This window comes from Coffea eugenioides, chromosome 5 (genome assembly GCF_003713205.1).
Source record: "Coffea eugenioides isolate CCC68of chromosome 5, Ceug_1.0, whole genome shotgun sequence".
NCBI classification, from domain to species: domain Eukaryota; kingdom Viridiplantae; phylum Streptophyta; class Magnoliopsida; order Gentianales; family Rubiaceae; genus Coffea; species Coffea eugenioides.
Window position 1 is genome coordinate 6,083,523 of NC_040039.1, and position 17,134 is coordinate 6,100,656.

A 17,134-nucleotide genomic window follows, 5' to 3' on the forward strand; every position below is an offset into this window, starting at 1 on the left:
CTTTCCTTTTTTTTTTTGTCAGTAACGATACATTTGTATAATTTACTTTATCCTAATCTATTAAACGGAGAATCCCATCTACCTTGCATCGCATCGCTTCTGCTCAGTCTGGGCAGAAAAGTGGACTTTCCTTTTTTTTTTTTGTCAGCAACGATACATTTGTATAACCTACTTTATCCTAATCTAAGGGGGAGGGGGAGCCTAAGGAAACTGTGGTAGAGGACTAATGGATATATAAATTCAACTAAATTAAGGGAGTGTTATGGTACAACTCTTAAATTTTTTTCGTTACAGGTGAGGTTTGAATCCTAGCCTACCGTCCAAGAGGGACTTAGCCCCTCACTGATGGACTTTCCTGCATAGATGTAACCATGTACTTGCTAACGGGAAACCCTTGAAGTGTCTGCCGAATTGACTTTGGTCACTCGAGGACGCAAACTGAAAACGGCCGCATATAATTTCGCGCTAGCACTTCACCCGCTTCCAACTTATTAAAAAGTAACTTTTCTGATGGTTTAAGACGAAAATACCCTAGCCAATTTCTTCTCAAATCCTGCTCCTCTACTTTCTTCATCATATCAGTCTAGTGCATCTAAGGAAACACCGCCGGCCTCCGGCTAACTGACTTCCTCTAAATCCTATTCCTCTACTTTCTTCATCACAAATCGCTACAAGTCGACCTGCATTTCTGGTTGTCGAATGGGCAAGGCTCTTTGTCTTGTTATCAACTGTTCTGGTAAGGATATCAAATTCACAGAGTGGAGGCTGGGGTATGTGGAGGAATTGAAACAGTGGGCACGGAAGCCCTTCGACGAAAAAACAATTAAGTCAGGGGACCATTACGCCTTCAGCGCGTCAGAATTTGCCAAGCATTGGGAGCGTATACAGGAGGTGGTGCGAATGTACCCGGAGTGGACGGTTTCACTTGAAAGTGAAGATGTGAAAGGGATCCCGCTACCAGTCTCTGAACTCAAGGACAACAGAGCCTTCGTCTTCAAAATGGGAGAAAACAATGAGTTGGTGAAATTAACTGTATCCAGAGAAGAAGCGAAGAGCAGAGGAATCAAGAAAGGATTCTTTGGGAGTCTTGAGAAGATGGAAAGGCAATTAATCTCACTTGTGGTAATTGAACTTTCTCCTTTCTAGATTCCTGTCTCGTGCTTGTGTGTCCGTCAAATTATGCCGGTGCCATTTCATCTATTTGATTGATACAAACTGGTTTGGTTTCAATTCTTTTGTGTTTGCTTAATTGCTTTTACCTATTGATGTGTGGTGCGTAAACGGTGGACTGTAGGAGTTTTGTGCATTAGTGCTTGATTCAGCGGACAATCTTTACCGGAGTGCTTTTCGTGAGACGAAAAATCTGGTACTAGAAAGAATTTTTTTTGAGGCAATTCATCGAACACTGAAAGCAGAAGTTTAACTAACTGGTCCGAGTAGTCCACCGTCCTTTTCACACGAGCCCATGATGTGGCTTGAGTCTAACAACGCCACCCCACCCTACAACGACACTATTTGGTTGGCTGTCATTTTTCAGGAAAATCTCTTCATTTTCGTCAACATACCCTCCTCCAATTTCATTATTAGCTTATCTGCATTGGAACTGTACTTAGGCAATCAGTCCACTCCAAACACCATATCACTTCCCCTTAACTTCGAGGTTATGACCACATGCTGAAACTCATAATCACACATTTTCGAAAATTTAAAAGGCTGCATACTCTAGTAGAGAGTAGTTTCCCTGCATTTGCATTTGTAACAGGTAGTGGGCTGGTACTCCTCACTTTCCATTTGATCTCCCTGACTACACCATCATCTACTAAGCTATGACTATTCTCATTGTCTATTAAGATGGATAACGGCTTCACTTGAATGTTCCCGTTAACTCTAATCGTCTTATGCTTAGCAACCCCAGCTGGAGGATGAACTGAAAGTTCCATCAGAGTATCCTGATCAATCCCCTCCACAGTAACAGTATCCATCACTTCCCTCTTCTCCTTCTTCTGCAATCACAAAATCCTCCCCTCCTCCTGACAATGTGAATTTCAGGTTGGCGTTCTTACACACATACCTAAAAGTGTAGGGTTCATCACATTTGAGACAGAGACTCCCTTCACTCTTTTATCCTGGAAATTCGTAGGGCGATTTTTTTCTGAAATTATTGGAAGTTTGGTTGTGTTTCTGCTCTGGTTTTCTTTGGGGTTCAGGAGAGAAACTGGTGCGTTTTGACTGGGTAATGCAACTGGGTTCAGGCTTTTTTAGTTGATGTATTATGAGAATTAGTTGATGTCCATTTTTAAGAGGAGTGTGAAAGTCTCAGGGAAGGAACCAAGTGTTCAGTGATCTATTCAGTTTCAAACAGCTTTCTTGGTATCTTGCAAAGTGGTAGCTTTTAACCAGTTTAACCAATGGTGTAATCTCTTCTTTTATACCACTCATAAACAGAGATCCACAGTAGGATTCATGCATGGGAGTAGCAAGGAATTACTAAAGCTTTTGGAGTTTGAAACCTATCCTCTTAATCTCCAAAAGTTCCGTTTCGCACAAATTTTCTAAACTCCGCAGTCATTCCATCTGGACTTCCTCCTCCAAATCTCATGCAAATTTGTGTAGAGAATTATGCCCATGTTATCTCCTGCCTATTGCCAGAAACTCTCTGGTATCAAATGTCTCCTTCAAGTACATATCAGCAATAGCAGTCTTCTCCCAAAATTACAGAAAGGTTATCCAAAAAGCTGAAAGAGAACGTGAAAGGCATGAGCCTTTTATACACTGAAAGCATAAATGTAACAAATGAATCCAGGGAGTCCACTTTTTTCTTCACACATGTCCCCTGATGTGGCTCAAGTCTAACAAATGCCCCCACTTCAAGACAGGACTGTCCTGCTTAAAATTTTGTTAACTCTCTTAATCACCGTTCAAATTTTGCCTGATCCTTTCTCAGATGACATCAGACTGATGTTACTGTTGCTAACCAATCCGGAAACAACGAAGTATATTACATTAACAATGTTGGAGTAATTAGCTTCATATTGCAGAGGTTTTACATGTCCCAAAAAAAGAAAATATGGTTTCGATCTGCAATTACACTAAAATTTTTTTTAAGTCATGCTGTCTAGCCGTATATTGCGGGCTACAGAACTGTTGTGCATTGTACTTGACTTACACTGGGCTAGTGTGGAACTTTTTGGCACCACTTAGATATCTTATTAATAAGCTTAGAGATTTTGCCTTGTATGACATCTTTGTAGTTTTCTCCCATTTATTAAGTGAATTCTGAAAAACGTTTGACAGATTTCAATAGCATAATAGCCTCATTTAGTTTCTTATTTATCTTGTGGCAAACTATGCATCAATCTCTTTTGGAGGCATTGCTCGATTGATTTCTTGATTTTAGTCGGTTAATATAGGGTGTGAACGGAATTGTAGTTAAGTTTCCCCTTTATTTGCTCATGTTACCATCTACATCATGACAGCTTTTGATGCACAGAGTGTGGAGCTTATAACATTCCTAGTTTGTCGTCTGCTATTGTATTTTGCCTTTTTGGGTCTGTATTTAACTAATTAACTTTCTCATTAGTTATTTTCTTATCAATTGAACTAGAATGAGAAGAAGACTGCTTCTAGCAGTGTGCGCCAGGATGAAAACAAGTGAAGAACTTGGCTTCACATTCTATATCTTCTTATCCATCACCTGGTTTGACTTCAACGCTCTGCACTTCCGTCTCTCTCATTACTCTCTCTCTCTCTCTCTCTCTCTCTCTCAGTTTTTGTAAATTCCTCTTTTGAATACATACAAGTACAAATCTTTTAGTAACAATTTTTCAGGTCAGGTTTCCTTTTGCTTTCTTGCCAAACTCCATCTCAGCCTTGTAAAATTTCCAAAAACCCCCGCCCCAAGTCTTCTGTTTTCTTTTTCGGTAATTTCTGCTTGGATTGGTTTGTTATTTTGGCTTTATATTTGGTTTTCCGTAAATATTTATGAGCTTAACCCCTCCCCCCTCCCCCCCCCCCCCCTTTCAAAAAAAAAAAAGAAAAAAACACTAAAGCATCTCAGGAAATGAAAGAGGCAAAAAACCCCAAAAAAAGAGAGTGGCGATGGTTTCGGTGGAGAAAGATCTCAGGCGTAGGTACGGATGAAGGCAAAAAACTTTTGGGGAGGAAAGAGAGAGGAAGTAATGAAGGGATGCAGATAACATGGTGATGCTGAATAGGGTAGGAAGGAAGCGCTGATTTTGGGGGAAGTAGTAGTTAAGGAAGAAGAGATGCTGATGATTGGGTTATCACGGAGGGTGGGAAGCAAATTTGGGATGAGGGGGGCTCGGTTTACATGTGAGACCGTAGACCAAGTCTATGCAAGTTTTTGCCATGTTGAAAAAGTGCAAAAACGAAATTCCAAAATTGTACCTTGCCCCAATTGATAGAAAATGCAACCAAAAATAAAATAAAATAATACGAAATAAAGTACCATAACTGCATATTAAAATCTATGGACACCAGAAAAGAGTGGCAGTGTGTGCGCTAATGTGTGAAATTCTGTGGAAAATAGGGAAAAACTAAAAATTAAGGGTCATAAATGAATAGCTGGATTTCCTGCATCTACTGTGGGCTGCATGCATTTAGACACTGAATGAATGGGTTGACGTCTTCAGAAAACAAACGAGTTAACTCAATTACACTATCACCCAACTCCAAGCCCTCTGAACATGCCCAAGTTGCCCATTTTGACACCCACAAGTTGTAACATACACATGTTACGCAAGTAAAAAGACTTCCCATCTTCCATGATACAAATGTTGCAGACTTGCCAGGAATTTCGAAAGAACTTAACATTAGAAATAAGGGTAAAAAATGGTGTTAGCTACAGCAGGGGCACCAATCGCAAGAGGTACACCAACTTATCTAAATAACTTGTACATGAGGCCACAGATTCCCACCTGAGGAACCATGGTGGCAAGGCAGTTCAGAGATCAAACTGCATATCACTCAAAGCATTCTTTTCCCCCTCCAATATCAGGTAACCTAGATTATATATAATGTCCTGAGTTAAAGGCCTCAAAAACAAGAAAATGAATGATTAACTTGTGGAAAAGAATTTGAGGCTATATGCAGTACACTTTGCTCCGAGTGGTAAAAGTTTATTACGAGGGAGAATGATTAAAATGGGTCCTCGCATTGAAAAAAAAAAATCCATTTTCTGATTGCATGCCCAAATACCTGTACGAGAAAGAAACGACGGTTACAGTATGTGCGAGGTAAGATAAGAAATAGGATATGAAAGATTATGGCTTCACTACGAACCTGTGAGGCCCAAGAGGACGACTGCGCTGTTTCATCTCGTAAGAGAGCACAGCCCAGCAAAATTGCCCTCCCATGATTGCTTATGCCAGACCAAGTCCCAAGTGGTAGATTGTAAGTAATTGAACTTTAAGTGGTGGTGTCAAATGTAACAACATCACCAAAAGCGGAAAATGCACGGACGGAGTCTCCATGAGCCCGTGCAACGTTTTCTACTCCTCAGTAGTGTAGTTGTAGACTAATCCATCATCCTTGTGTGCCATGGCTTTACAACCCTCAAGATGCTCTTGGAGATCATTCTCCCTCTTCTCATATGAGACAACCATTTTTTTTCCTCCCAAACACGATAATTTCTATTCTACTCTTATTTTTTTCTTCCCAACGTGATAATTTCTGTTCCACCCTTACTCTTACTCCGATTATACACTAAAGGGAAAGGGCAAACCCAAAGGGGTTAATAAAGAATTTGAGGGGATTGAACCGCCACCAGATCAGACGGGTGCTTAGTGCACCCTCTAGCAAAAAAGATTTGATCCCTCGACCTACACCTAAAGGGGGATCTAAGTCCCTTCTTAGTAGGGATGTTCATCGGCTGTTAATCGGGAATTCAATAAAAAAAATTTTGGGGATTTAATAACCGATTTGTCAAGATAAATATCTGATTACCGTTCAAACTTTAGTTTGGTAAATTAGATTTTGGTCGGAGAATTGGTAGTTCGGTAACATCCGAAATTCGAAATGTCGATGATAAGCTAAAATATTTCAATTTTCTATAAAAAAAAAAAATATTATTACACCAAAATAATATTGTATATTTTTTTCAGCTTTTAAATAATAATAATAATAATAATAATAAAAACACCAGCACATGATCAGTCATCAACTCATCATGACATTAAGTAAACAAAAAATAACAAATCAATATTGCATCTTGTCATTTCCCCTGTCCAAACTCCAACCAATTCTGTAATGCAGTAAACCAATACTAAAATGTCAAATAGTTAGTACACAGAGTAGTTAAATAGTCAACTAGTTAAATAGTCAACGGTTAAACTAGTCAATAAGTTTGTTAGTAGTAATATGTAGTTAGTACTTGGTAATATGTATGGATATAACTAATATATATGTGTATATATTCTAAAATTTTAAAAATTCGGCTAGTAATCAACAATTCAATATTGCATTTTTAAAATCTGTTTTTGAACTATTTTACTAACTATTAAAATTGGACATGTTTCAGTTTTGCCGAATTCCATTTTACTGAAATCTGAAATCCAATTTAGATTGGATCAACCGATTTTTCAGTTTTTTCCAAATACACCCCTACTTCCTGATGGCCTACTCAGCTAGCCCGAGTTCCCTCTTCTCAGACAGCATAGCATCATTTTCTTGAACTGTGTCCTGACAAATTTCTTTACATCTTTTTCAATAAAAAGGGATATGGGATAGAAACAGTCATCAGATGGACTGTTTAGGAGCGGTCCTCTCACATGCTCCAACAAGAGGCTCAGCAAGAGCCACGTCGCAAGGGAATAAGTAGGAGACAAAATGATCTCGTTTCAATTAGTAAAGCTAAAAAAAAATAAAAAAAGGATGTCTTAATTTAATAGATTCCGTCACAAAGCTTTAGGACTCCGTTTCGTAGAATCCTGCCCAACTGAACAAGAAGCAATCGTTGAAACAAAAAAGTCCCTTGCATTCCCTCCAAAATAATTACCAATATTCATTCAGCCACAACTCTAGAAAATAGGGCAACATAGCATATGGCAAAATAACATCATAGAATAGGAAAGTGGCAAACCAAGGGCAAAGAAGAAAAATGATGGAAATGCACTGTCACCTAACAAAAATTACAATGAGGAGAAGGAAGAAATAGTGCCAAAAAGGGATAGTCTTGGAAGTGTGAAATCTAAAAAAGCTTAGGGAAGATGAACCCGAATTGTAAAATGGGATATAGGGGTTTCGGGGCAACGACTAAGCAGAGACATACCCTGGTAATAATACTACAAGCTTATTACATAATTGCATATTTTGACAATGGTGTGGAACATTTTTACTTGTTCTTGTTTTAAGCACACAACTTGATCGAAACAGTATAAAAAATAAAATAGAAAGTTTGTTTAGAAAACTGTATGAATACTAGGAGTTAAATATGTTGATGGACCATATGAAGGAGAAAAGTGGAAGAAAATTTGCACAACAAGTGTTTGTAAAAAAGTAAAGGATAACTGTACAACCAATTATTGGTAGGAATTGCTAGTAGAGGATAAACACGAGCCATGAGTTTCCACAATAATAAGAATGGTGTATTCATTATACAACTATATGAGAAACTTTCCACAATAAGTGAGGAGGTTTTGGGTAAATAAAAGAATAGGGAAATTTAAAAGGTTGTATTTTTTTGGGTAAGCAAGCAAACCTTGCTGTGGATATACAATTACTAGGTGTTTATGGGTGATCACTTTGAAATAAACTGAGACACATAGGAAGAGAAAAGGTAAGCAAAATGGCTCATCAAAAGTAGATATATATAGGTGAAGATGTTTAGATGAATCCTAATATCATATTGGATAGCAAAGAGTTTTTTAGATGAACTAATGATAGTGGAGAAATAGTAGGATGCAATGTAAATTAGTAATTGGAACTAATTACTTTACAATTGATTCACATTACTATTGGTTGGGATTTGTATGTGTTATGCTAAATTTACACAATGTTCAATGTGCCTCACATACTGTTAAAAATTGGTTGCAAGATTATTACGCGTGCTTATACATTTTGTTGGTTACGTATTATTTCATGTGACTAATTAGTGACATTGGAGCAATGCTTTGATGCAATTGAAAATCAATAATCCATTAACATAACAATATTAAAACAAGGTATGGAAGATAGACAACATGAGGAAAATTTAAAAAGAAAGGGGGAAGGAGATAGGGAAGTACACACAATATACTAGCATTAACTATTGTTACCTCATGTTTGTGAGTTGATACCTAATTGTACGGCAGCAATCTAGTTGAAATGGATTGTTTTAGAATTGATTGCAATGAGTGTAGATTCTAGGTTATGTGTATTAGTCTGAATGTACGCATGCATTGTTCAGCATACCTGACATAGTGAAAAAGAATGATTACAATGTATTTTAGTAGCATGCCTTTATATCATGTTGAATACCTATTGTTTTATGTGAACAAAGAGTGATAGTGTAGCAATACTCTCATACAATTGTAAATTAGTAATCCATTAGCATAATTATATTTAAGCAAAATCAAGGAGATTAACAATATAAAAGAAAAAATAAAAGCAAGGAGAGGGAAGGGAAGTGCAACACTATGAATGATTAATATTTGTCACTTGATACCTATTTGTATAGTAGCAACCCAGTATTTGAATTTCATGAAGTTAAATTTAATTGGTATGAGTGTGGGTTATAGTATGTATGTGTTAGATTGAATATTCTTGACGTTGAGTGTGTTGAATATGCTATATCATACTTAGCAGTGCATTTAGAATGTATTTGACTATAACAGCATAAACAGTAGCATCCCATAGCAACTGAGGGAGATGTGGCTGGAGTATACATTATATTTATATAAAATATTAGTCTAATTAATATTAATATATTATATAATTATATATTTATATTTATATTATAACATTTGTATAATTATATTTAATTTAATTAGTTACAAACTTATAATAATGATATTATTATACTATATAAATCTATATTATAATTATTTAGTTAAATATAATTATATTTATATAATATATTATAAATTTATTAATATTATATATAATATTAATAAATTTATAATATATATGTATATTTATAAATGTATATTATATGTGCATATAATTATAATATATACATGTATATAATATTAATAAATTATATAATTATAATTATAATTATTATTTTATATATAATAATATATAATAATAACTATATTTAATATGTAATATACATTATATTTATATATATTATATAATTATAACTATATATTTATATTATAACATTTGTATAATTATATTTAATTATATATATAACATTTAATCTAATTAGTTACAAACTTATAATAATGATATTATTAGTTATATGTATTATATAATGTATATTAATCTATGTAATATAATTGATATTATCAATTATACTAATAATTATACATGTTTACTAATAGAAATTATTAATTAGTTATACTAAATTTACTAATACATTTATACTAATATATTTAATTAGTGAAAATTTCTTATATCCTATTTACAAAGAGTCAACTAACCAAACATCAACTATAGTAATGATATACATTCTTGGCACTGAACCAAATAAATGTATTGTAATAATTGATTCCATTCCAAATCCAGGATGAATGATTCCGAATCCGAATCCGATTCCAACATGCGAACCAAACGCCACCTCAATATTTTGTCTGTTTTGCTTACCAATGTGATAAATAGAACTTTGCACTTGAGTTGGTCATGGCGACAAAGTTTCGAAGGGAAATTGACTTCAGTAGTTTCACCTTCAATGTTGTTGATATTTCTCACTTATCACCCAATAACGTGTAATTTTCTAGCTACTTTAATATTCATGATGAAGTACCAAGATTACTGGAGCAAAATGTTGGCTGCGCATCATTTAGATTTATTGAAATTGCTCATATCCCATAACTTGCAAAGCTAGTTGTTTATTGAATATCTTTTTGTGGAAAAATGAATGGCTGGAGTTAAAAAAAAATTATAGAAAAACGATACCAAGTATTGGTTGCTATACACAGCTTAGCTATGTACTTCAGAGCACAATGCTAACTTCAAGGAAATCATAATGACTTTGTAGATTCCAAATAGAACGAGGCTAACTCTTACCAATGCTTGAAGTCGGATGTACACTAAAATCACCACTTGCAAGTTAATAAACAAATGACTATATTTAGATAGTTTTTGCTTATGTTAAGGTCAGTAGATGGAAAAAGTTCATCCATGTTAGAAAAATAATAGCTTTTTTTATAAATTTGTGAATGCAATGAAAATGAATAGTATTGTAGTTGTGTACCTCTTTGTGGCAATTATTGGAGTTATTATCCAGCACATATGTTTGACTACTTATTGGATTTCAATTGATTCCATTAAACAAAATAAAAGTTCTTCTAATACACTAAATTAATTGGTGATATTTTGACCACTGTGTAGTACTTTTACATGAAAACAAATTGATCATGCACACGTGTAGGGAGATCATGTCAAATTTATAGTGCTTGTGTGTTTACATAACAGGAAATAAAGTGTTCCTGATCAGCGTAATGCCATTTACACAAGTTGTACATCCTTATTAATCACTTGTAAACCTCATAACATAAGCGTCATAAATTTAGGACTACTTGAATTTTAGCAATTTAGGATTCCTAACATACCATGAAAACAAACCATTCTTGATCCGTGTAATACCATCTATACAATTTGTAACTCCTTATTAATTACTTATACAATTTCACAATACATGCGTGATAAATTTAGAATTACCTAAGTTTTAGGAATTCGAGATTCCTAATGTAACACAAAATAATCTATTTTCAATTAGTATAATACTATCTACAAAAGTTATACATCCTTATTAATTGCTTTTACAACCTTACAATAAAAGCATCATAAATTTAGCACTACCTGAGATCGAGCAATTTTGGATTCCTAGCACAATATGAAAATAAATCGTTCCTGATCGATGTAACACCGTCTACACAGTTTGCAACTCCTCATTAATTACTTGTGTAATCTTACAACACAAGTGTAATAAATTTAGGACTACCTAAATTCTAGCAATTTTGGACTCCTAATGTAACACAAAATAAACCATTCCCGATTAGTATAAACATTATCTACACAAGTTGAACATCTTCACTAATTGCTCGTACAACTTCACAAGACAAGCATCATAAATTTAGCACCACCTAAATTCTAGCAATTGAGGATTCCTAACACAATACCTGACTAGTGTAACATTGTCTAAACAATTTGCAAGTCCTTATTAATAGTTTGTACAACCCCACAACACAAGTGTGATAAATTTAGAACTACCAAAGTTCTAGCAATTTAGGATGCCTAACATAACATAAATACACCTTTCTTGGTCAGTATAACACCGGTTACACAAGTTGTACATCCTAATTAATTGCATGTACAACTTTACAATATAAGCGTCATAAATTTAGCACTACTTGAGTTCTAGCAATTGAGGATTCCTAACATAACATGAATATAAACCGTTTCTAATTGGTGTAACATCATCTACACAATTGTTTGTAACATCATTTGTAACTCGTTATTAATTGTTTGTACAATCTCACAACATAAGTGTGATAAATTTAAGAATACCTAAGTTCTAGCAATTTAGGATTCGTAATGTAACATGAAATAATTTGTTCTTGATCAATATAACACTATCTACACAAGTTGTGCCTCCTTAATTATTGCTTGTACAAGCTCAAAATACAAGTGTGATAAATTTAGCAACTATTCAGTAGGCTCTAATCATGATAATTGCATTTCTATTATGAAGTTATACAAATAGTGGAAAATCTATTACAAGCCATTTCAAGAACATTACATCCATTCCTCGCCCTCTGTGAACAATTTGCAAATCTGATTGACATGAATATAAATAATTTCATGTTTTGTAATTCACTTTAAACTCTAAAATTTACACAATTGATTTGTCGGTGCCACAAACAAAGATACATAAGAATTTATTGGTTATGTCTCCTAGCTGTGGTGACAGTAATAAACCAGCCTATATATTAAACAGATCACTGTCAATTAAATATGACAAAGGAGGAGGGTTGTACAAGCATGGCAATGATACTCAAATCATCTTCAACAAATACAATTATAGGTTACCTGGACTAATAATAGGACTGCATAGCTTGCTTTTTCGTGTAAGTTTGGTGAAATTGCCAAAGAGGTCTAAACTTTTCACAAAATGCAAGAAAAATATTGTGAGTGAAAAAGGCTCATTTACAACAGCTTATTAGCTATAACAAGTACCTTAAATGATTTCAAAGAAAGCTACATAGTACCCTTGACAAAACTATATTTGTTGTAAAATTTATAAGCATTTTCTTCGTGTCAAACTCCATTCCTGATTGTGGAGTTTCACCTTTTGTCCACTTGCTGCTTTCCATAATGCCAATTCCTAAAAATCACACATGTACGTTAGTTATCACAATATGACCCATTTAATGTACAAGTTGTGCGAAAAGGTTTTACGTGATTATCAATTACCTATAGGGTATATCCACTCAGACGCCAATTGTACAACTACATGAACTCCATGTAGCCAACAAACAACAGTATAGTAAGTTCATTCTCACTTTATGTGTCATAAACATGGCATGATAGTACATAAGAACCAATAACTAGATGCAAATTTAAATAATAGGCTAACTTTTGTAAATTTATGACTACACTAGCATACAAAACATACAGCACTACACCATACCCACTAACAATGTGCAAACTTCACAGAAATATGCAAATATCAACTATACCAAAGTTTCTAGAATGCAATCCAGCTCACATAGCTACATTCACTGCGTTATACAAACCATATAAGGAAGAGAAAGGTGAAGACATAATTATACTCATTCTGACAAATTAACAAATTGCAACTCACAAGGTTTACACTTCTAAAAACACCATGTTCATGAGGTATATCATGTAAATTAGCACTAAATTATGCTAAAGCAAATCCAATCCAAGATGTTACACGAGTTCGAGACTTCTACAACTAGTAAAAAGGGGTTTGTATCACTGCCCTCCATTTTACAATATACATACTGTAATTTTCACATAACAAGATGTACACAATGGGAAACATATTGTACACAACCACACAACATGTGTACACTTAGTTCTTTGTCGATGAGTAACAAATTACACACTCTAACAGACACAAAGTACATCACTTAGTTCTTTATATATATCATGTCATCCACTTAATAGCTTATGACTTACTCATAAATCATATCTGGGCAATGCATACTCTCTAAGGCCCGATAACAAAGTAACGAAATTTACACATGTGCACAAGGGTGGAGCTCAAAAGGACTCAGAGTTAGAGGTAAGGAAGGAAAAAAAATTAACAAAAAGGAAAATAAGAAATCCTAATTTTTACAGGTTCTACTGGTTTTTGGTCGAATCGAGTTTTTGATCAATTTGATCGAGTTTCTATCTAGGCCTGTCAACAGGCCGAGTCCGGGCCGGAATTCATTATTCTGGACCCGGACCCGTCATACCAAATCGGATCCGGATTCGACCCATTTACCCGACGGGTCTTCTACTTTATGTTCCGGATCCGGATCCGACGTACTTTGGATCCGGGTCTGGGTCCGGATCTACTCGAAAAAAATTATGAAAATTTATAATTTCTAATAAAAATGAGAAAAAAATATATTTGTACACTAATTTCTAACTAATACAAAAAAAAAACCAAATAAGAAAATAAATCAAATTGACTTTACTCAAATACATCATCCTAATCAAATTATATTGCTAAATATACATATTTTAAATTATTAATCCATTTATATCCGGATTCGGGTCCAATACGGGTCGGAATACTATATTCCGTATCCGATCCATTTTTTTGGTTGACAAAACGGATCCGGATCCGGGTCTGGATAACGAAATTAAATCCCCTACTCATACCCGCAATAATTTCACGGATCCGGGCCGGGGACCCGGACCGTTGACAAGCCTATTTCTACCGACCTGAGTTTTTAGAATAACTCGAATCGAATACTTGGCCGATTCCTAATTTCACCAATTGGATTGGTCGATCCGGTCCAAGTTTAAATCATGGGTTTGACCTACAGTACAAGGATGTGTGATGCATGGTAGGAATCGGAAAACAATAAAAACGAGAAGCAAGCTCTTCTTGTCCCACTATGGCAGATTACTATATTATTTCTCTGTCCCATTTTATTAATCTTGATTTCTATTTTAGTTTGTCCTAAATTATTTGTTATCGTCTTTAAAAAAAATTGAAAAGAGACCAATCTTTCCTTTTTATCCTTCATTCAATTTTCGAGCATTAAAGTCATTTTTAGCATTAAATGCTTTAACAAACTATTCTAAAATTCAACAATTCAAAAGCAACAAACAAATTTTGAATTTAAATTAAGGAATAATTATGAAAAGAGTTATTTGGTCAAAGATTAAATTCCTTACATTATGTATTAAATTGACCTTAACAAGTAGAATGGGATAGAGGAGTACCGTATTAGTTTAGTCCCACATTTGATAAAGACATCAAACATGGACAAATAGGCTGAACATTTCATATAACAAAGTAATTTCTAATCTACATACGATTAATATAACACATTGATTAAGGAAATTACACAAAAGAAACGAAGACACACTAAAGGAAATGTAACTGCAATTACAAGATATTTATACTATATTGACTTGAATTAAGAGTTGTAAGATGAATCAAGCTACTCAATATTCTAATCGAGTTTGGACATATAAGAGTTCATTTGATTTGGTTAACTAACTAATCAAACTAAATACGAACAGTATTTTGCTTTCAGTATAATTTCAAATTTGGCTAGATTAGCACAAAACTTGTAGTTTGTATGCAAAAAATTTAAAGTGCTCAAACTAGATTATGCTCCTACAGTTGTACAGCCCATTCCAATGATTGATTTTCAGATATCATAATAAAGTTTTTATTTCTTTTAAAAAAAACTCGCTTGAATTTGGCTAGATAAATAAACGAGTCAAATTTGTCAAACTCAATCAATGTGCAGTCAATCATAGATTCTCCCCTAAACTCTATCATTGTGGTTTAAAGGATTAACCACCCCAAAACTTATAATTTACTATGATTTTTTCACCAATAAATGTTTGATGATTCGCCTCTTAAACTAAAATTCTAATTCCATCTATGCACCTAGAGTGATTGAAGAGGCTCGCTTAAAAGAGCAAATGCTCTTTATGGAAAGTAACATGCTAGTACAATGGAAAAAAAAAAACACTAGTATAATGGCTCATAGCTCAACTAAGTTTTCTTTTTATTTTTTTTCACATATGGATAACGTATTCTTTTTTTTTTTTTTTTGTCTCTCACCTTGATATCAATTCTACTAATTACTGCTGTCTATAGTTAAAATAAATACAAAACTAAATGGATAACAGAGAGAAGCCAAATCTCTCTATCCTAAGCCTACAAAAGAAGATTCTAAAGCAAAAAATTAGAATCATCATAGGTGGGAAAGTACATATATATATATATATATATATATATATATATATATATATATTACCAATGTAGATAGATATGGTTACCAATGTATACAAATAAATTTGCCAAAAAAGAGTCTGACCATAACAGATTTGAAAAGCTAGATGTTTATATGAGCACTAAATATAGTAAGGTAGAGTAATACTAATAAGTGAAGTTTAACGGTAAAGCGGACTCTTGAACTGAATGAGATCTTGAATTTGAATCTTTTTCTAGATTTGAATCCTTCTATCTAATTTGAGTGTGTTGTGGGAGATCACAGCATATCGCGGATTTGATGTGTCAGCTTAGGTTTTAAGTGGCTCAAGTCGAGTATGTTCCGGGTCACCCAAAAAAAATAAGTGAAGAAATGAAACCCATCAGTCTTACCGAATAAGGGAGAGTTAACTGAGCAAGAAGAGGAGGATGAAGATTCTCCATTGCCTCCTCGGAGCAAATTTCTGGCTTTTTCCAGCAATAGAGAAGTATCAGTATCTGAAAGAGAAGGCGCGAGGTTTGGCCTGATGGGTTCAGCTTCAGATACTCTCCTCTTCCTCGCTGAATTTCTTGAAATCACAGACTTCTTGATTCTAGTTTTCTACTCCCCTCCCTTTTGTCCCGGATCCGCACGAAAAAGCTTAAGCAATTTGGGGATCTCCCTGTAGCTTCCTGACTTTGCTTTTATTTTTATAAAAGCAAAGTCACTATTTGCTTGTTGTGTGATTGGATTTTGAATTAAGATTTAGCACTTTCGCGGTTTTTCTTTTTCGAATGACATTTTCGCGGTTCATTCGCAATTCGATTACTTAATAACTAGTTTGGGAGTTTATGATAGAAAAGCAAAGGGATAATTTCACATACCCCCTTGAGGTTTAGTCTAATTGCAAGGACCTCCCCTCAATTTTTGATAATTACACTTACCTCCCTTCATCATGTAAAATGATAATAATGTCCTTCATTTAAGAGGGTTATAAGGGGGTTTGTTTTATTGTACAATAGCCTCAATACCATTGACTCTTTTTTGGCAAACCACCACCATGAAGACCAACATCTATTTCAACTTTTTTCAGTTTTTCTTCTTCTCCATATAATGCCATGATTCTATCTGAAATCCTTAAATCCTATGTCTCTGCATAGTATCTTTCAAAGGTCTCATCTCCTCTCTCAGATTATCACCACCATCACCAACAACAATATCAAAACCATCACCATCTCCATCTCTGAATCTACTATATAACTAAGTAATTAGTTCGCAAATTACAACCTTTTTTTTTCCTTTCTTTGGCCCAACCAAACCTCCTCCCAACACCAGCTCAAGAGTTTCCACTTTTCTATCTTAATTTCTTTTTTGCTGATAACGAAACAATTAAATTTCAATTTGTCACATCTATGGAAAATTGGTCTTGGTAGTAAATTAATACTGCAATTTGGGTTTGATTCCAGCAATTTTTTTGCCTCTTTTGCTCCAGGTTGCTCATCTATTGGTCTATGTGTGTTTGCTTCGATGAAAGTTGTGTGTGGATAGTTTAGGTATGTTTGTATATTTTTTTTTGG

General features: G+C 34.4%; 1 protein-coding gene across 1 annotated transcript; it reads left to right on the forward strand.

The window, feature by feature from the left end:
- Positions 1-451: 451 nt before the first annotated feature.
- Positions 452-3,900, forward strand: LOC113772313. The gene is made up of 2 exons (XM_027316906.1): positions 452-1,122; positions 3,605-3,900. Exons 1-2 carry the CDS (start codon positions 700-702, stop codon positions 3,653-3,655), a joined length of 474 nt encoding a protein of 157 aa, XP_027172707.1. The 5' UTR covers positions 452-699; the 3' UTR covers positions 3,656-3,900.
- Positions 3,901-17,134: the final 13,234 nt, after the last annotated feature.

Coding starts and splice junctions, on each gene's coding strand:
- LOC113772313 (XM_027316906.1), top strand. CDS start 700: ATGGGCAAGGCTCTTTGTCTTGTTATCAACTGTTCTGGTAAGGATATC. Junction 1,123..3,604: donor GGCAATTAATCTCACTTGTG/GTAATTGAACTT, acceptor CAATTGAACTAG/AATGAGAAGAAGACTGCTTC.